General features: G+C 41.9%; 1 protein-coding gene across 5 annotated transcripts in view; it reads right to left on the reverse strand.

Moving 5' to 3' along the window:
- The window catches only part of tenm2a (teneurin transmembrane protein 2a), a 221,406-nt gene that overhangs the window by 159,079 nt on the left and 40,684 nt on the right, over positions 1 to 21,643 (reverse strand). For all 5 annotated transcript variants that reach the window (XM_014331865.2, XM_014331864.2, XM_042218471.1 and 2 more), the window contains exon 2: positions 2,606 to 2,956. In XM_014331865.2, the coding sequence (XP_014187351.1) occupies positions 2,606 to 2,831 (226 nt within the window). In that variant the 5' untranslated portion in view covers positions 2,832 to 2,956. The remainder of the gene's footprint in view (positions 1 to 2,605; positions 2,957 to 21,643) is intronic.

A 21,643-nucleotide genomic window follows, 5' to 3' on the forward strand; every position in this document is an offset into this window, starting at 1 on the left:
AGATGACCTCAGAACGTCTTGACAACACAAAATAGAAGCCAGGATGGCTTACCTACTCGATCACAGCTGATCGTATTTTTCGTGTGATTTTATCAGCTATTAATCAATAATACTACAAATCAGTTTCAGATATCAAACTGTTCCTCCTTGGGTTTATTTAGTTTTTTTTCTTTTTAGAAAATCAATAGAACAAAAAGTCAATATTCTGAAATCCGTCTACCAGCTACTATCTGTAAGGAAAATAAAGTATCTCGCTTCTTTCTATCTTACCGCTAAAGTACTCGATAACGACAAAATATCAACACATTGTTTCCATCCCTTGTTATCTCACATACTAGTTATAAAAATATCTAGTTGGAGGATCATGGAAACTCTGTCTGCTGCTTCTTTCGCTCTATCTTTCTCACACTCAACTCCTTCTCTTTCTCCATCCTTCCAGCACCATGCCTCCTCCCGTAGTGTCACAGTCCATATGGTGCTGCAACACTGTTGGTCTCCTGTGGCCACACTTCCCACGATGCATCTGCGGCTCTGGGCTTTCGAGGGAGCCGATAGGCTGAGAGGACTTTGGTATCGACCAGCTATTGCCTGGTGTGAGGTCAGCTCAGTGCAGCATTGGAGTGTGTCCGAATCTACACACACCACTGCTTCCAGTCTTTCATCCATTCTGCCAATCAATCCTCCATTTTCTGCTGTTACCTTTGCCTCAGAAGAAGTATGTTCTTCTGTTGTATTCCTTTCTTCCAAAACCTTTCTCCCCTGTGAGTGTGCCATTGCACATTTTCTTCTTTAAACTACTGCCCAATTGATCCATTTCTCAAATTTCTTGAGACCACATGCAGTTAGAAGCTGCTACTGTAGCTTTACACCTTTTCTTTAAAGCTTTAATGACGATATTCTATTTGCAAAAAGCCACCAAGGATTCTTCAACATACTATACACATTTATTTATGCATTTGTTTGACAGAGGTGGGGGGTATTTTGTTTTTTATCTATCGTAGGCATTGTAGTGTTGTATTACTCTGAGCTGGCTTCCTCCTCTGTCTGTGTCCATGCAGAGAAAACAGAGCTTAGTAGAGATCAATCCCATTGAGTCTGACTCCTTTCACTAGCCAAGGATCAATACTGCCTGTTTCATGTCCCCCTGCAATACACGTACACACGCACACACAAATCCACACATACACACACAGTTTAAAGACATGGGCTACGAAGGCTGACCCACCCCTTTAAAAATGACCTATCGGCCTATCGGCTAGCTTGCTCACCGGGGGATACAGAAGTTCATTATGACAGCCTTGCCAGTGTTAAAGGTCTGCTTTGGTCCTCCTCCGCAAAGTGCAGGATCTGATTACATTAACAGCTTGCTAACAGAAGCAAAAAACGCATAGTGGCTAAAAGTAACGTACAGCTGGAAGCCTTTTTCACATGCAACAACGTGGCCGTTCACAATGTGATAGAATTTTTTTTTACGTAATGCTGGATCACAGAAAAGGAGTGGAAAGGCTTTTGAAATCTATGACTGCGCTAGGTTCACCCACCTGTGCTGGACAGAACAATACTGGAGTTACGCAGGCATCAGAAATAATTGTTCAGATTTTGACAGGGAAATGTTACCCCCAAGAGCTTTGAGTTTCGCTTTTTAATCTCAATTAGTAGTCGTCATCTCCTATTACCCTGGATGCATATTGCCTGCAAAAAAAACCCAAACTCTCTTTTATGCTTAATACAAAGCTGTATTTTATGCAGGTAAATTATGCATAATGCAAATTATTATTCCAAAAAATCATATGACACTTTGGGAAATGTGTTATTGCTCTTTTGCTGAATGAATCTGAACCTTTGCTTCATTGCCCTAAAATATTTAAGGCAACGAAGGTACAAATAGAAAAACAAAGAGATGCTATATCACAGAAATGTCAAACTCATTTTACATCATGGGCTACATACGACTTTGATGTTAAGTAGGCCGGACCAGTGACCATTATAAATGTGTAAAATTACAGAAAAAGTTCTGGTAGTTCATCATTCCTTGCCTACTGAGCTACCAGAACTGCAATAAAATATACATTTTTAATAAATTCACAGTCAATGCCCCTTTTAGTAGAAAGTAGAAAAACAAGAACTTTTCTGTCATTTAATCTGTTACTTGATTACTTTAGTGTAGTATGAATGGCAATTGAGGAGGGTCCTTTATTGAGTGGAAAAGCTGTAAACCAGTGGGCCTGATTGGAGTCTTTGTGAGGCCGATTCTGGTCCCGGGCCTTATGTTTGACAGCCCTGCTATAGCTGTTTATTGTGTTGCATTTGCTCAGTGTATATGCAATGTGCAAAAATAAGACATAATTCAATACACCTTCTTAGCCAACAGCATGTTATTTTTATATCATTATTTTTATCTGAATACATAAATAAGCCTCTTAGGTCTCGTTAGGTGGATTTCTAACCTTTGGGCAAATAAGCAAAAAAGCAAATAAGTGTGTTTCCCAAAACAGATGTCCTTTGAGGTCATAAAGGTACATGATTTTCTCAGTAATGTCTTGAGTCCAGCATAGAGTGGGTGCATAAATATATATATGTACAGGGGATTTTAGGGCAAACTGACCTTGCCTAGAATACTCATCAGCTTCATGGTGAACCAGGTCCGTCACACACCCGCCGTAGTGCAGCCTCTGCTCATGGTCGAAGGCCTTGAGCGTTTCACTCGAGCTGTAGGACTTCTGGGTAGGCACACGACACTCATCGGCGTCCAGGGAGGAGGTGTTATACTGGGAGTCTTTGGAGCAGCGGCCCCTGGTCAGTGAGCGATTTCTGCGGTCCTTCAGATCCATGCTGATGTTGTGTGGGGGGGTTGAATGCAGCGAGAAGAAGACAGAGTAGACGGAGGAGAAGGCAGTGACGGGAGAGGAAGGGCTCTCCTAAGGGCCTCCCTAATGTCAGTCTCCACTTCAGTCACCTGGAAAACAGAGACAGGAAGAGGAAGAGATGGAGAGATGGGAAAAGACAGAGACAGGTCTAAAATTAATGGATGCACTGCTGTGACTCACTCTCGCCTCGCACTCCCAGCAGAATATACAGACAAAGTAAGACAGGAGCAAACAGCGTGAGTGGACATGAGTAGCCAGGCAAATATAAAACACATTAGAGTATTGATGCAGGATAAGTAAGGCTATTGTAGGTACCATTAGGATTTCCACAGATTAACTTGTTAATTTGTGTGATTAAGGTGAACTAAAAAGGAAAGAGTCACACCGCTCCTCCAGTCACTTACTGCAACTGTAACTTGATAGCAGGGCAATAAAACCCCCAAGTCCCCATTGTTTCTCTTCCTTTCTACTTTTACTCTCTGACCCCTCTCATGTCTTTGATGGTTCTCTTTTAATTAGTAACAGCAGCCACAACACAAAGTCTTCCAGCAAACTTTACCGAGCAAGCAACAAGAGCAGCAAGGCAAGTTCTCAACTCCGCAAGGAACACACACACACACGAAACCACAACTCTTCTGAGCCTGGCTCATCATAACCAGACCAAGGGAGCACTGCCAGCTCGTGGAGCTGCGCACCAAGGACTTTCCTTCTCTTTCATGCACTAGTAATTTCCCATACACAGGTATCCCAGTGAAATTGTGCACAGCTAAGCTTTGCTTTTATTAATGTACATAAACTGGTTTTGTTCACTGAGATGTATTATTATGTATCCTACAGTCAAAGCTCGCATTTCAGATTTTGTTTTGTTTTCATCTAAAACGTGTTCACGTGGTGCACATTGAACATATGGAGGCATATCACATAATCTTCCTGGTGCATGCTCGCCCTCCCTCACATACACAAAGCTCCCTTTTAGTTCTTTAGGTGGGTACATTTAGTAAAACTGTATATTACCTTTATAAATACACACTAATTCCTTTATTACTGCACAGGAGTGAATGCTGCCAACCTCTGCTATTAAAAACTCCCAAGTCCTTAAATATATAGTTTATTGCACTTTAGGAAAGCGATGAATCAGACGATATAAATTTCCAGTCTTTTTTATTAAACTTAAATATTAACTGAATGAAAAAATGTGCAATCCATCACTAAAGAGAATTATTTGGTGCAGATGTTTTCCTTCAGTCTAAGGTGGCTCCTCTAATTTGCTTCCCTTCCTTTTTTCAGAGCATCCCTGTTGCGCTTACGCTTTGCAGGGCGAAACAGAGCTGTTAGCACTGTGGTCCACAGAGACAGTCAGCCATTGACCGCGCTGTTGAAAAATGGTCAGACGGCATTTAAATCTATTAGAACAGAGAGGGACTCAAATGCGGTCATCCTAAACCAATGCTGGCGGAGGTATGCACACAACGAAAGTGGACAAGTGCAGGTGCATTATCGAGACTAAAAAGAAATAATAATAAAAGAAGATGCAAAAGGCAAGAAAGAAAGAAAGAAAAGCAACAGGAAGGATGGAAGAAGAGGAGAAATGACTTGAGGGCATTGCTAGTCTCTCCCTCATTATCAGAGTGGGAATGAATCCGGCTCCCTTAGAGGCTTTGAGGGATAATCAAACACACCCAAACACAGATACACGCAAACAGAACATCGCTAACACACATATTCAGTCCAGCGATACCTGAGACAACAGAGTCTCCTAAACTTGACATAAACTGTAAAACAGCCTGTAAGGCAACTAAACATTTGTATTATGACACTGCGTCTATGATACGATAATGACGCTAATAAAGCTTGATGCAAGTTTTGCAGCCTTGAGGAATGCATTACGCTGGCGTCCAAGGATCAAAGTACAATGATATGACAACAACCAAACAGCCAGCTGTAATTGACAGGCACCCTTCCTCCAGCTATAGCTACTATGGGATATTTATGGTAATGAACCCATGGTTCCATTACTTGAGGCTGAAAAAAGTCCGATCCACCCACAGAATTACAGCGTTGCATTGCATTTGCACCAAAAATACTGTTCAGTCTTAATAGTTTTTATCAATATGAGAGCAGACAAGGGCATCTCTAAAGGACAGGCATCATTTCTTTTTTGAATATGTGATGTAATTAATTACATGCAGGAGCAGAGGAAGAATTAGAAGAGAGAGGAGAAGGAGAGACAAGTATACAGAATGTGAGTCAATCTATTCAATGAGGGCTCATTTTAAAATGCTTAGAAGGTAGTATTGAAAAGTGCCCTGCTATGTCCATTGATTAACAGTAGGTATTAAGTCTCATAAAGAGCTCATTATGCTTGGGCATCCATCACACAGGCTATTAGGAGTTCGACCTTAATGTGTTTGTACCTTGAATGGAGGGCGAGGAAATAGAGAGCGATACTGGCTCAGAAAATGTGGGGACATTCAGACTGGGGTTAAAGAAATAATGGCCAAACGAGTCTCCGTGTGGAGCTGTGGGTGTGCACAGGTGGGTGACAAATTAAAGGAAAAAACAAAACCAGAAAGTACCCCATTGATCTTTACAGTGAAGAGCTCTTGTGTATGCTCCTGGGCATTCTGCTGGAATGGTTTATGTCTACTTGACAGACGTGTGACCACAAACGAATACAGCGGTACTCTGTGCGATCAGATTTATCCCACCCCTTCACATTTCTATCCTCACGGGAGTGGTCTCTTCCAGGGTGACAATGCCACCATCTATAGGGCATGACGGGTCACTGAATGGTTTGAAATGTATAAAACGGATGTGAATCATATGCCATGGCCTTTGCAGTCGCACAGCTCTAAACTTGATCGAGTATGGTAGATTCCGGACTGACAGCTCTGTCTGCTGCCATCGTTAAAAATGTCAAATGAGGGAATATCTGTGGTGTACTGTAGAGTTTCTGAGCCAGTGCAATGGCACATTAAAGCTGGTCTACCAGCATAAACTGAGCCAAAAATATAGGCAAAAGTTGGTCACTTTACATCAGATGAAAACTTGGATGTCAAATTGGCTGAGAAAACAGAATTACACTAATGATGCAGACTGTACTGTCTGTACAGTTGAGCTTCACTGTACAGAATAAACTGCGAATATGAACACTCATCTGTCGTAAGTGGAAAATTTCCCTTTAGTCATCCAAAGGTCTAAGCTTTAGGCGTGAGCCTTACACACTGAGTTGTGATGTCATAAACTGGATTTTGTGATTTTACTTTTTAATGGAAAAAAATAGTAGAAGCAGAAGAGAAGACACACAATAGCGGGCTGATGGATAGACTGGAGGAAGCTAAGGGAAACAACCTTGAGATCTGGAACACATTATCAATCACATCCCATCCAGCCAGGTGTTTCCTCAAGGTCACTGAAGCACATACAGGCAAACTTTTCTTAGTTAATTACTCCAGCGACAACAGTCCAACCCCCCAGATCGTCACAACGAGGCAGATCATCTCATTTATCAGAAGTACAATGACTTACTGTCATTCTGACTGTTTGCATACCACAACTCCATGGTACGCTAGCACGTAGGTGCATGCATATTTATGTGCAGACACCCACACAGACTCAGCAGACAGACAAACACACGCATAAATGCAAAACTATAGAAAGACGTGCGCGAGCCTGCAAAACAGCCGCGTCTCCTTGACAGGCAAGAAAGCGTGGTTAGATGAAGGAGAAAAGAGACATGCATGCAACCGTGAAGTGACCATGAAATCCAGGCAGAATGAGAAATGTAATTGGAAGATGACAGGGAGGGCGGGGAATTCATTTTGGAAATTACAGAGGTGAAGTTTGGTGCAGATAATGGCCTTTTCTCTGCAAATAACAGCTTTGAAGGGGGAAAAAAAGAAATATGGAGCGTACAATGTAAATCCACTGTAACTAGAAATCACACCCAGTTAATAGGATGTTAATGACATCAGCGGATTAGCAAGTATCAAACAAGACGGTTTTGTGTTCAACCTTAACAACCCCCTAAAGAACAAAAAACCAAATATCAAGGAAAGCAAAGTAACAGACAATGAAGATTCAGTTCTTATGGATCAAAATGAGGCTTCATTTTCTTCACCTGGCACAATCGAAACACAAGTGACATATTAAGTCGTGAACAAATCCCAATTCTCCCTTCCTGTTTTCTCGCAAACTATTCTATCAAACTAGCAGAATATGGGGGTGGGAGGTTAAAGTGAATAAGACCTACTAATCAGTGGGCAAATTGGTGCATTTGTGCCTTGAAATTGCCACAGGTATTGTTCCATCGTGACACAAATCTGCCTCAGGAAACCATTACCGAGATATCCAGCTCTGGGAACATGCTGGATACATTTGACCGGACTCAGACCTCAATCCTTTGCTCTGTTTTCTGATGATTACAGGTAGACTGGCACGATCGCCGAAAACAATTAGCTGCAAATCTTCCATCCAGCCACTGCTCACATTTATCATACAAATAAGCACGGAGGCGATGTGTGAGCGCTAGTATAGATGCTGTTTAGGGCCATCACACTGTGGGAGGCTTCCTGACCAGATGACTCCTACTGCAGCCAACCAGGAGGTTACAAATAGGGCATGTTCACTCTGCTGACTTCTTCTTACAAGACACCAGAAATAGCTGTTGTTGTTCTTAGCTCTAAGAGTTGTGCACTTGCATTATTGAGAATATTATAAGTCTCAATAATTGTTCATATCAGAAAATACAGAAAAGTACATGTCCTATTTTTGTTTTGTTAGATGAGATGCTTAAACGGGTTTTCAAGAAATAGAACACTAAAGTAGTGCTACATTATAATATTACCTGTAACTTACACTTCTATATAGTATGTTGAACCTGTTAAATGTATTTACAGCTGTTTTATCCATAGTAAAACTTCATTTACTCCATTTTTCGTTTAACTAAAACCATGTAATTACATCACATCCAATTTTATGCATGAGGATTTGATTCTGTTCTATAGCTTTTCTTTTGTTCTGTGAAGTAGGTTTAATATTTTTCATGCTTCTTTAAAGCATCAAACATAAGAATAATTATTACTGTTTTTTGTTACTCCTTCAATGTACTTTTTAATCTTTTATATCCTATAAGCATCTCATCTGATCTTATCTAGTCTTATCTTTATTTTAGCTTCTTATCATTGCATTAGAGGAGCCTGTAACACAGCCATTACCTGGCTCATTTAATTCAATTGTAACCACACCAAAAGCAGCAATCAGCCAACAAGACTGGCAGCTAAAAGCCTGATAAAACGCAGCATGGAGCCTTTCCATCAGAAAATTTATCCACTCTTCCAGCACTCTTTGTCAACAGGAGATGAAGTTGTTCATTTGGTGTCTTTTTCTTTCTCCGTCTCTCTCTCCCTCTCATGATCTCTTTCTCTCTCTATTGCTCGCTCTTGTGTTTTTTTGTGGGGGATTTTTTGTGGGTTTTTAAAAATTTGAATGGAATTTGTATAGCAAAAGATGGCCTATTGAAAACCTGGCCCTGTTATCACAAAAGACAAAATTGTGGCTATAAAGCGTTTGGCTTCAATTTTCTGCTGTTTTTGTGCCGCTCCTCAAATTAAGTTGTTTACGCAGTTTGTTCACAAAGACAAAGAGAGGAAGACACGGAGTGACTGAGAAAAAACAAAAGAGGAGGCAAGAAGAGAGCGGAGTACAGAGAGGTTGCGAGAGAATAAAGACGGAAAACAAATCCTTGAATGAAACTCATACTCAATTATACATCGCCACAAAGCCTCTGTGCATCTTGACTTCAGGAGTGAATATCCAAGTCAAAGTCCAAATATGCTTTAAATGGAAATACTATATGCACAGTTCATCAAAGCATTCAATTACATGTTCAGATTTCCCCTAAAAGCAGCGTGTACTTGACATCCGATGTGTAGGTGGAAATCCTTATTATCCTAACATATAATTTGTTCTTTTCACTGTAAAATCTTTTCTTTTCTGTGCTGAATACAAGTAAAGGTGAATCATAGTAATTAGTTTTTAGAATGTGTAGTAATAAAAAAAAATCACTTAATTTCTTATTTTATATATCAGAATTCGAGTTTCATTTACAGATAACAAGTTAATGTTGTAAAAATAAACGTGTGTTTCTGTGTCAAAGGCTAATAGGAGCTTCAGCAGATAAATATTCCTGTATTTATACAATTTTATCAGTGCACTGCGACCTCCATTATTCGTCGTACAACTCACACTCAAGCGCTCCGTCTATGAGCTCTGCACTGCGCCCCGACGGAGAGGCTCCTCACCACGAACAGCCATTAATCATGTCTTCGATCTCGGGTGGCTTTGAATATTCACACAAAAAGGTGTGTAGACTCACACGTACAGTATACACACAAGGCAAACGGATGGACGCATGCTTGGATGGCTCCAGTTCAACTGGAAACTACAACTCCATTTTGGATCCAAGGTGCTTTGCGAGCCAGCAGCTGAGGGGTGCAGGACAGGAAACATCTCATCCCTCGCTCTCTCTCTTCCACAAACCTCGCATCATTACCTCCAACACCTCTTTGAGCCAAATAGGTAAAAATCACTTGCTTATTATGAGTGATCAGTCGTTGTATTCACTGGTTCTGTCATTATTTGTTTGTGTTGTTGACAAACCACACAAACTTAGTGAAAAAGAAAATTGCTTCCATTGTAGAAAATTGCAACACAGATGCAAAAAATACAATAATAATAAATAAGATATTGACACTGAAATGCCAACACAGTCTCATTGCAGTTCAAAAGCACAACATATTCGGTTTGTTCAAGGGCAAGAATTTTTTTTCTCTTTTTAATTTTATTTACTAACAACAAACAAAAAAGGTATTGCTGCTAAAATACCAAGACGTTGCACGTCTTATGGCAGTTCAAAACATAGTGACCAAATTTTAGCTGTTCATCAGCATTAATGGAGGTGAATTATACTCAAGTGCTTTCAGTTTTAAAGAGCAGCGTTAGTTAGTGGCATCATAGGATTTTCATCTACAGAGACAACTCTTTAATAACTACATAGCTTGGCAGACTGTCAGTCTGTTGACTAGCCGGTACTGAATTCCAGTTAGCCAGACTAGTTAAGGAAGTGAACACTTGTTTGCTAGCGTTAGCAGGCTAACACATTGATCTATCACCCTTCAGTATATCTTTCTTCAAAATAAAATGCTACTGCTTCATCTACCTCCACGCTGGTCAAGTAAGGTACATGACATGACTGTTATATCCAGATCTTCAGATCGTTTTAGGCCTAAGCGCTATTAGCTATTTCACCTGGTACTTTGCTAAGCTAATGGCTTAGCTGCAGCGCACGCTACAAGCCTTTCAGTTCACTTGTTTAGCACACAAAGGTTTGTTTCTGAGTTTGCTTAAAGGGCAATCTTGGAAAAAAAACTTTCTGCTGAAACACATTTTCTTCAAAGCATTGCTGATTTTCACACACAAGAAAATAAATTACATTTTAAGAATAATATCAGGTTGGAGATGCATGAAGCTGTCAGATTTACATGATAATTGTAATGGTACCCGTGTTTGATTACTGTGTACATTCTGGGTTTAACTACTTTACAATGCAGCATCTGAGTGCAATGATGTGCGGCAAACTTTCATATTTCAGATTTTGAAACAATCATTAGCAAGTGTACACATAATGAGTCTGTAGTAGAGTTTACAAATTAGGCTGCCTTTCATCTGCACTGCTATGCAACAATAAGGTCACCTAGAAAAATAAAGCAAGATATATTCTCCGTAATTGAGCCTAGTTCTATCGTGTTTCATGTCCCTGCAAGCTGATTTTCATACTGTACTGAAATAGAAAGGAAAGCAAGAACACATTCATTTATCTCCAGTAGTACAGGCTTTGGAAAATGCTAATCAGAAATGCAGACAGACAAGATGGGATTCTTAGTGAGCTAATAGTTGTGTTAGGCTTTCAAGCCAATGCAGAGCCTTGTTCTGTGCCTAGTTTGTGCTCTGCTGAGTATTGGGTTTGAGTGAGGCAACATCCCCTTTGATCAGCCAGTATTTATGAAGTATTGTTGGGATTGTACATGGGTACAGGATAAGATTTAGGCCTACCAACCCCAGAGTCTGCATATGTGACTCACAGTTGCTGGGAGGAGGAAAGGTCCCATCCACCTTCCATTTTCTCGCTCTCTCCTCTCATTTGCCAGGATGGAAAACAAATGAGGAAGGATGTGAAGGGGTGGTGGGTGGATGGGGGGGGGCATCCATCCCTCTCTCTTTCTTGCACTTGGTGCCTGTGTAATCTCCACACTGGGCTGCAGAGTGCCACAGAGCCTCTGTTTATTAGACTAATCCTTAAATCCACATTCTGCAGGCCTCGCAAACGCCTCGCAAAGCTCTAATCTGACTCAAAACAAAGGGATTAGGAACGACAAGGTCCCTCTCTCTGTCTCTCCATGTCTGCCAGAGCGGGCTCGGGGTGGCGCACACATGTGCTGAGAAACACACAAGAACTGTTGCATACTCTTGCCTGTCACGCCCATATTTGCTAAAGACTGATTGGCACATGCAAACCCTCATGCACACGCGCGCACACACACACACACACACACACATGCTTCCTGTGAACACAAGCTGGCTGTGACAAGACAGCCAGTTAGAGCCAAGGTGCAAACAAACTGGGTAATTACACATAGCTCAAAAACTCATGGGAGAAATGACGGACAAGATGAGAATGAGCTGTGGGAATGGGACGCGGCGACAGCAGGGAGGATATACTTGGCTAACTAAACAAACCAGGCTTATATTATAGACTTACACTGTTACGAAAACAAATGAGAAAAGGTTTTTTTTTATGTGTGTGGATTGTTTTTTTACTCACAAGCATCAAATGCCAGAGGTCCACCTTGGGTGTACTGGCTTGTTTTAGTATACACACAGCATAGAGCCAACAAATCAATATTTGTTGAGTATTTATCTGTATTAAAGGGCCTTTACACCCAAACAGTGCAACAAGTCAGAACCTGCTACAAATTTACATTGCACTTCAGTCTCTCCACGAAACCTATTTGCTAGCTAGAATTTGCTCTCCCAGTCTCTTTGTGTTTTTCACACAATTCCATCCAGTTTCCCCTAAATATGGCAAATGAATAATGCAAAAAAAAAAAAAAGTCACTGCTTAAATTGTGTTCACCCAGCTGTTAATCCTAATTTTACACTATAATCTTAATAACTGAAGTTCCATTTTGGAAATGCAACATGTAATAATTCTGACAAGTGGGCTCGGTTTATTTTCTGGTTCATCTCTTCACGGGGAAACTTTTCAAAAAAAACTTTTCTTTCAATGAGATATAAAAACCAAGCAAGCACAAATACAGGCAAATGGTGCCAGTATGTGGGCACGCTGACATATTGCTAACATTATTGGAAAGATTTTTGAATGATCTTATTCAAGTACTCAAAGTTGTAGAGCCTGAATGATGTCTACATTTACAAAGACAGTTTAACTTGGTCTTTTCAAAGTTACAGTGGGGCAAAAAAGTATTTAGTCAGCCACCGATTGTGCAAGTTCCCCCACCTAAAATGATGACAGAGGTCAGTAATTTGCACCAGAGGTACACTTCAACTGTGAGAGACAGAATGTGAAAAAAAAAATCCATGAATCCACATGGTAGGATTTGTAAAGAATTTATTCGTAAATCAGGGTGGAAAATAAGTATTTGGTCAATAACAAAAATACAACTCAATACTTTGTAACATAACCTTTGTTGGCAATAACAGAGGTCAAACGTTTACTATAGGTCTTTACCAGGTTTGCACACACAGTAGCTGGTATTTTGGCCCATTCCTCCATGCAGATCTTCTCGAGAGCAGTGATGTTTTGGGGCTGTCGCCGAGCAACACGGACTTTCAACTCCCGCCACAGATTTTCTATGGGGTTGAGGTCTGGAGACTGGCTAGGCCACTCCAGGACTTTCAAATGCTTCTTACGGAGCCACTCCTTTGTTGCCCGGGCGGTGTGTTTTGGATCATTGTCATGTTGGAAGACCCAGCCTCGTTTCATCTTCAAAGTTCTCACTGATGGAAGGAGGTTTTGGCTCAAAATCTCACGATACATGGCCCCATTCATTCTGTCCTTAACACGGATCAGTCGTCCTGTCCCCTTGGCAGAAAAACAGCCCCATAGCATGATGTTTCCACCCCCATGCTTCACAGTAGGTATGGTGTTCTTGGGATGCAACTCAGTATTCGTCTTCCTCCAAACACGACGAGTTGAGTTTATACCAAAAAGTTCTACTTTGGTTTCATCTGACCACATGACATTCTCCCAATCCTCTGCTGTATCATCCATGTGCTCTCTGGCAAACTTCAGACGGGCCTGGACATGCACTGGCTTCAGCAGCGGAACACGTCTGGCACTGCGGGATTTGATTCCCTGCCGTTGTAGTGTGTTACTGATGGTGACCTTTGTTACTTTGGTCCCAGCTCTCTGCAGGTCATTCACCAGGTCCCCCCGTGTGGTTCTGGGATCTTTGCTCACCGTTCTCATGATCATTTTGACCCCACGGGATGAGATCTTGCGTGGAGCCCCAGATCGAGGGAGATTATCAGTGGTCTTGTATGTCTTCCATTTTCTGATGATTGCTCCCACAGTTGATTTTTTCACACCAAGCTGCTTGCCTATTGTAGATTCACTCTTCCCAGTCTGGTGCAGGTCTACAATACTTTTCCTGGTGTCCTTCGAAAGCTCTTTGGTCTTGGCCATGGCGGAGTTTGGAGTCTGACTGTTTGAGGCTGTGGACAGGTGTCTTTTATACAGATGATGAGTTCAAACAGGTGCCATTCATACAGGTAACGAGTGGGGGACAGAAAAGCTTCTTACAGAAGACGTTACAGGTCTGTGAGAGCCAGAGATTTTCCTTGTTTGAGGTGACCAAATACTTATTTTCCACCCTAATTTACGAATAAATTCTTTACAAATCCTACCATGTGGATTCATGGATTTTTTTTCACATTCTGTCTCTCACAGTTGAAGTGTACCTCTGGTGCAAATTACTGACCTCTGTCATCATTTTAAGTGGGGGAACTTGCACAATCGGTGGCTGACTAAATACTTTTTTGCCCCACTGTATTTACCTCTCTTTAGTGTTAGTGTGAATCCTCTGCGACAGGGATTGTTGCCACAGCTTCTGCCACACAATCTGCCATTGTGTGATCATCAGCTGATAAGGATCCAACCCAACACCTGCCAGCCAAACTAAATTTGAGCAGACCTATTCCTCCACAGGCATCCAGTGTGCGGACATCCTCTCAAAATCTCCTAATTCTAGATTTTTCAAGTTGGAAAGTGGTGCTATATTTTTAAAAAAAGAAACTTCAGTGTATTTTGGAGTACCATCCATCTCGGCATCTTTGCAGTGATATGAGGGCTGGATATTTCCAGCCACTTTACAGTAGTGTCTTATTTTGAGGTTATGGTGCACATCCATGCTGGGCTGCGCGTCTGACAAGAGTGTTATAATGCAGGTGAAGGTCATGTGAGATATAGAAAGCTTGGCAATCTGCAGATGGATAATGTCAGCAGTTGGGTCACAGAGCTACGCTACCCCGTTCTTTTATTCATTGAGGGAATTCCTGCTCATCCTCATTCAGCAGAATCACACCCTTGGTAGTGTGTGGGGCTTTTTTTTTCACCTGTGCCCTAGGAACTAGCTGCAGCACGGAGAGTGAGGGCAAACTTCGCTGCGGCACTGCCACTGAGTTATTAAAACAATCGAGTGCTGACAAGCCCTGCATTCTGTCGCAGAGGGAGAGGGCTAGGGCTTAATAACTCAGTGTCACGCCTTGACATTCTTACCATCTGTCTGGGTAAAATATTCAAATGTGCAATAAATGTCACTGGGGACAGCCGGTGACACTGTCTAATTAACACTATGACAGAGGTGACACACTGAAGACTTTGGCTGGCTTTTACTGTACAACATGCATCGTCTGTGTGTGTACGTGTGCATGCCATAACTCTGTGCGGAAGTGAAATGTTGAGGGACACTGTAGCGATTATACTGCCATCCTGTCTCTTTAGAGGGTAGTCAGCTATTGTTTAAGTTAACAGAAAAGTGTAGCACTAACACACATATTACAAAGTGTAAATGACAGCAGCTATAGGGCTGAGCAACCCTGGAGCGGTGAATAAATGCCAAAGGTTTCATTTCTTCAGGCTGAAATGTCAACTAGTCAGAGAGCGTGGAGGAGACACACCGTCAGCCTTATATGGGTGTCTTACCTCAGCTCAGGTAGATGTATGTAGGTCAAACACAAGCTGCAGTGATTCATTCCTTACCTTAAAATGAAACAAAGTAACCCCTCCCATACACACACTAAAAGCTGAGGGAATTCCCAGAAAGAAGATCTAAAAGATACTTTATTTATTGGGTAAATAAGAAATGATGTCTTCTACTTATCCTAACAGCGAAGTCTGCGTGCACTTTCAAACTTGAGTGGCTCTAACAAAAATGCAACGGCGAACATGTGACAGTTTAAAAGAAAAATGTGAAGGCCAGGGATGTGTCCAAAATGTATATTTTTGCTTGCCAAAACACATTGCAGCATGCTCATATTCAGTATAATGTATCCTCCAGTAATATCATGGTTTGCTTGCGAAGTAAGGTACTTTGCAAGCAAACCACGAAAAGGAGAAAGTTATTTCTGTTCAATTCAATTCAGTTTTATTTATATAGTGCCAAATCACAACATTTGCCTCAAGGCGCTTTATTTTGCAAGGTAAAGATGCTACAATAATATGAGCAAGAACTAGGGGTGGGTTTTTATAATTGATTCATCGATTAAAATCGATTCTGGCTTGGATAACGTAAAATCGATTCATTAAAATCCTGAATCTGATTTTTTAATATAAATTTATTTTGCCCAAAATGCCAGAATCTCTGCTGAAATCTCACAAAATTTCAAGAACCATCAAACAGTTAAGACAGTAAATGAGAGCAGGTACACGGATTCTGCACATAGACTTAAACACACAGCGCAACCCGCGGATCAGAATCAGTTAGATGCCTTTCTCACAGTCGGGGCTGAAAGCCGACAGCTCGCTGATTCTGATCTGTCGGCGGGTCCGTGCTTTGTGTTCACACCCTTTATGCGCCGATTCTAAAGCTGTTAGTTTGATCTCTCTCCAAACAATACTGACCGAACCAGCAGCAAAAGAAGATCCAAACGCTTCACATAAAATCGCCATGAATTCACTCTGACTTTCACTGTTTTGCTTCCACCGCGATGCACAGCTCTCTCGCTCTCTCTCTCTCCCTCCCTCTCTCTCTCTCTCTCTCTGTACTTCAAGAACAGTTTCCCTTTCGTCATTATTCGCTTGCTTGTTACGCACAAGTCTACTGTTGCTTACAGCGCTGTCGGCCGCTGTTTTTTTCCCTTTTACATTCTTCCGAAAAGAAAACCTCATTTCTGCTGTTCAATACTGAACAAATTTAAACTTTTTAAAATTATTCAAAATGCATTAACGTGTCTCTAATAAAACTGCTGTAACTTCAGAGGTGATGTTCATATGTTGATTAATGGTTTTCTTTCGTTTTTGATGTACTGCAGAATATTTTTATAAATCCCAGGCCAGGAAAACCTTCATGTTTTTCTGTGTTTTATCTTCAGCTACTTTGACACAAAGGCATCTGCTGTGACGCTCACACCTGTGATAAAGTCTTGCGTGTGTCAGCTTCCTTTTTATTGATACAAAAATATGTAAATGTACTGATGTGAATTATAATATTTCTGACTGTCAAAATTTCCCAGATTTAAATCGAATCGAATTAAATCGAATCGTGGATCGAATCGATTCGGGACCTTGTGAATCGGAATTGAATCGATTCTAGAAATCAGTGACGATACCCAGCCCTAGCGAGAACCCCAACAGTTCATCATAGGAAGCCCCCAGGACCCTAGGCCTATTGCAACGAGGGAGGATTCAGAGTCACCTATTCCAGCCCTAACTATAAGTTTTATCAAAAAGGAAAGTTCTAAGTCTATTCTTGAAATTAGATAGTGTATCTTTCTCCCAAAGTCAAACTGGGAGCTGGCTCCACAGAAGAGAGGCCTGAAAGCTGACGGCTCTGCCTCTCATTCTACTTTTAAATATCCTAGGAACCACAAGTAGGCCAGCGGTCAGAGAGCGAAGTGCTCTGTTGGGGTAATATGGTACTATGAGGTCTTTAAGATAAGATGGGGCCTGATTATTTAGGACCTTGTATGTGAGGAGATGAATTTAAATTAGTCTAGATTTAACAGTAAAGAGAAGCCAATATGGGCAAAATATGCTCTCTCTTTCTAGCCCCCGTCAGCACTCTCTCTGCAACATTTCTATCTGCGGTCATTTATATTTGGTGCCATGGTTCTGCTCTGGGACCTTGTGCATACGTGGAAAGGGAGGAAGGTAGAGCAACAGCAAAACCCCAGCTCAGATAACAGATGTGACAGTAATTAAGTCAGATGCAGCATGAAACGGGGAGGCTGCGATGGAGGTTGGCCACCAAGCTTGCAGATATGCAGAAGGCTGTGAGATTTATCAAGTGAACACACAGGACTGTATCAGCTCAGCCATCACATGATGTTTGCTGGCACTGAGGTCAGTTGATCTACCAGGACTGCAGCTGAACTCGACTTTCTGGCATGCCTGAGCTAATCCTACACCCGACTGAAAAGCCCCGGTTTATTTCCAGATAAAGAGGCATTTGCTAGCGATAAAAACATTTTATGCACTACAATGACACAAGGACACTTCATAATAAAATGTATCTGTGCTTACAAATGTACAGTTTTAAACAACTTAATGAGCAGAAAAGTGTTGCTACCGCATGTTTTACTGTTCAAAGCGTCATAAAAATGAATCTGCGTATAAAGCGGTGTACACATGTACACCAGAATGTGTTTGAACTTTTACCACCTAAAAAACGCTCTTGTGCTCTGTTTCCCTCTCAGTCTGTTCTTTTCTCACTTCCCTCTCTGTATTCTCGCTGAGAGGCTGTTGTATGAAGCACCTTTAATGGGTTTGTGAGGGATATATTGGACTTCAGTAGGAGATTTGGCACACTGTGTGTGCGCGTGTGCGTACCTGTAAGTGTGTGCGCAGTTTGGATTGTCATGTAGGGTCCTATAGTACGGTGCTTTTCCACTTGTGTGACTGTGTGCACTCACACTCCAAAGCCATTAGATTCTATACAAAATCCTGAAGCTGAGAACTTTAAAGCTGAGAGTGGTGCAATTGACAAGCCGGTCTCCCACCGAGCACGTCTCGCTACTGTTGATCTCTGATACAGTAGCGATCTCAGCTGGAGCTACAGTTGCACTTTCACATGCACATTTTGACTCCGTTACTTTTATCTGTTCTCTACAGCCCACACATGGGTACCTCTGTCTTCGGCTGTATGCATGGTACCAATATTTCAGAGCTACCACTGATAAGTGCCCGCTACTTGGGACTATATTGTTTGTGCCTACTGTACTGTGAATGCTTCTAATGCCACCGACTTACCGTCTTGAAGTGTTTGTGCCTTTGGGGCCAATAGAAGACAGCCCAGGCTGCTCCAGCACCAATGACATAGCTGACTGGTCCCATTTAGCATGCTAGATTTAGCTTCATTAGAGAGGATATGGCTGGGAAGGCACACAGAAGAAATGAAATGAGAGGTGGGGTGGTGGGATGGGGGATGGGATGGGAGAATGACTGCTCAGCTTTTGCAAGGGCCCACTTTGCAGAAGAGGTGGACAAAAAGCTTAAGCTGTCTCATAAAGATACTTTATAAAGCAGCCATATCCATAATGGCAACGCAATAGAGAGAAATGGATGAATGAAGGAAATCAATGCAGCAGTTAGACTTGAATTAAAAAGCACCCCACACTAGGCTACATTACGGCCTGGCAAGCAGCTCTTGCAAAAGTTTGCTGTAACTTGCAAAACAAAGTATGTGAAAACTGCATTTAACAATAAAGAAGAAATAATGAAAACCAATTACAGACCAAAAATAATAATGATGTTTTATTTTATTCAGTCTTCCCGAAAATGTGTTCACCACATTTCAAGCACAAAAATCCAACAATCTACCCGGTGGGGTAAAGGTATTACATAATTTCTTATGCAACAAGTGTTCTGCCTGCTGAAGCTTTAAAACCCCATCTTAATTCAAGAAATGTCCCACTTTGGCATGACAGATACAAATGAGCTATCGGATCCAATTGGCAGATTTGTTTCTCTTCTATTAAGGAAAATAAGTCTGCAAAATTGAAAATAAGAATAAATGACTTGTCAAGATGGATACTGCTCGCAGTGATGGGAAAAAAGAGAAGTTGAGGCGATTAATGTGTTGCTGTTTGAGAGGTTAGCTAGGACTGGGGACAGATGCTGGGTTAAAAATCTGTCATTTCGAACAGCATACCGAGGAAAGGAAGGAGACAGAATCATCCTCCATGATGATTGGTACATGTACATGTTGCCCTTTAACCTTCTCCCTAATCTCTGCGCATTCAAATATGCATGAAGCCGCGTGACCTCACACAGAGACTGTGTGCGTGCGGTCTTGTGAAGAACATGTCCCTTAGAAACACCGCACAGGTCACCAAAAGACACCCTGCAACTAATGGTGTGAGGTCATCACACTCAGGTCATGCTCTAGGTCAGTGTCACAATAACTGCTCATGATGAAGGGGTTTCCAAGGTAACCGGAGGGTTTTCAGCAAATCAGAGAGAGGGAGAAAGGACTCCTCTGGGTGTGCATGTCTTGTAGCAACCAGAAGACCTCTGGTGATTTATCCCTCACTGCTCTTGTACCACGCTAAACCATTAGGGCACAGTGATAAGAGATAAACAAAGTCTAGGACAGAGTCTGTGGGGTAGATAGGGTAGAACACAGCCTGCTCATTGCCATGTGAACCCGTCTCTGGCTGTGCTGTAAAATCATTATTTTTTTTCCCTTTAGAAAGGCTGGAGTGTCGAACGTACACACATACATTAATCACAATTTTGAGACATTTATAACACCTGCTGCTGCAGCTCCTGTAACTATACTGCCAATCACTTATTCTGTGGTGGCCATTGTGATTGCAGTGGAAATAATAGGCAAAGGCAGGACTTGGAAAAGTTGCCTTTTTTTATCCTACGCCTACACCTGGACTTTAAAATACCATGTTTATGAAAAGTGCTCAAAAAGGCCACAACTGTGCTGCAAAATGAAACTCACAAGTACAAGTGCATGAAATGTTTGAAATCACCCGTGTCTGGGGGCATTTTTAAGATCCACAAAAGATCTGAAGACATTTTTAAGAACCACCTGAATCACCTGCTCTGGTTAGCCACAAAGATTCATTACAGCTCTGCGGGGAACTCTTGTAACCAAAAACCCTTGCAGATTGTTCCCTTTTTTGTCTTTGTAGTAAAGGAAATAGCAGGTGGTATTGGTGTTAGTAGTATCATGTGGCATGGAGTGGTCAAAAAAAAAAAGTGGTCGCATTATGGTGGCAGTAGCCACACCAGTCTTGTATAGTGCTATATTGATGAAGATTGGAGTGGAGTGTTCTCCCTCCTCCTTAACGCACGGGCCTATATTGGATTTCACGCTGGCTGCCCATTCACCAGACACTGCAGTGCATTCCTACCAAAGGCCTGGAGGCAATACGGCTGCTTTATTTGTTTATAATGTTTAGGCTTCCCGCAAATGGCTTGCACTGCAGTACCAATAACTGTGCATAGTTACATTTAGGCAATCGACTGGGCTCGTTTCGACATGAGTGCTGCAGCTCAATTCATTTGGAATGGACTAAAAATCCAATAGAGTTGTCTAAGTGGGGGGGAGGGAAAGGGAGAGGAGGAGAGAAATATGGATAGAGAAAAATGGGGGAATAAAGAAGAAAGACAGGGGAGGGGTCAGTGGGACTGATGCTGAGCACGAAGAGGGACACGCGCTGATACGTTTCTGTCAAGAAAGCGATCAACGGAAAGCAAAGCGCAGACCTTCTCCCTCGCTCAAATCTAACTGACAAATAAAATATAGATGCCCTCTGAGTGCTTGCAGTTACTTAGGCATCCCTCACCATGTTGCACAGCTCTCCGCCGTGAATTCCTCTGGCTGCAGCGGCGGCAGCACCCAGAAAATGCGAAAGCCAACTTTCACAACTTTGGGTCCATTAAGAGATTTGAGCACATCCAAGACAAATTCCCTGGAAACACTTGCCGGAGTGAAAATATAATTCACTGAACTGATGACAGATGATGACACGCGGGTGACAAGGCAGGAGAAATTAATTTAGCGGTGTTGCAGTAGGTTGTCGCCGAGATGACACACAAATGACGGCATCTGGAAAGTGAACTGGTGTGAGTCATGTCACTTCGCGTGTGCGCCACCAGCTTGAATCATCATCGCTCGCGTCTACGTGCCTGTGTGTGTGTTTGTGTGCGTGTTTGTGTGCGTGTTTGTGAGTGTGCGTAAATCTCCCATCTTCTTCACTAGCCTACTCCTTGTCCTCTGCCAGCTGCTCAGCTTCTCACTCCATTTGCTCCAGACTTCATACACATCTGCTCGCAAAAATCCATCCATGTCTCAGTTACCCACACACACGTACACACATGCACACTATCTGCAGTCATAAATATGCCCAAAGGCCATTGACCGAGGCAAAGCAGAGCATTCACTCTGATGCATCACATAGCTCCTAAACACTTATCTTCAGCTTGTCACATGAACAAACTCGACAAGAGTGGCACAGCTGAC

Source organism: Haplochromis burtoni, unplaced genomic scaffold (genome assembly GCF_018398535.1).
Source record: "Haplochromis burtoni strain Fernald_Lab_line unplaced genomic scaffold, NCSU_Asbu1 Contig_19, whole genome shotgun sequence".
Classification (NCBI taxonomy): Eukaryota; Metazoa; Chordata; class Actinopteri; order Cichliformes; family Cichlidae; genus Haplochromis; species Haplochromis burtoni.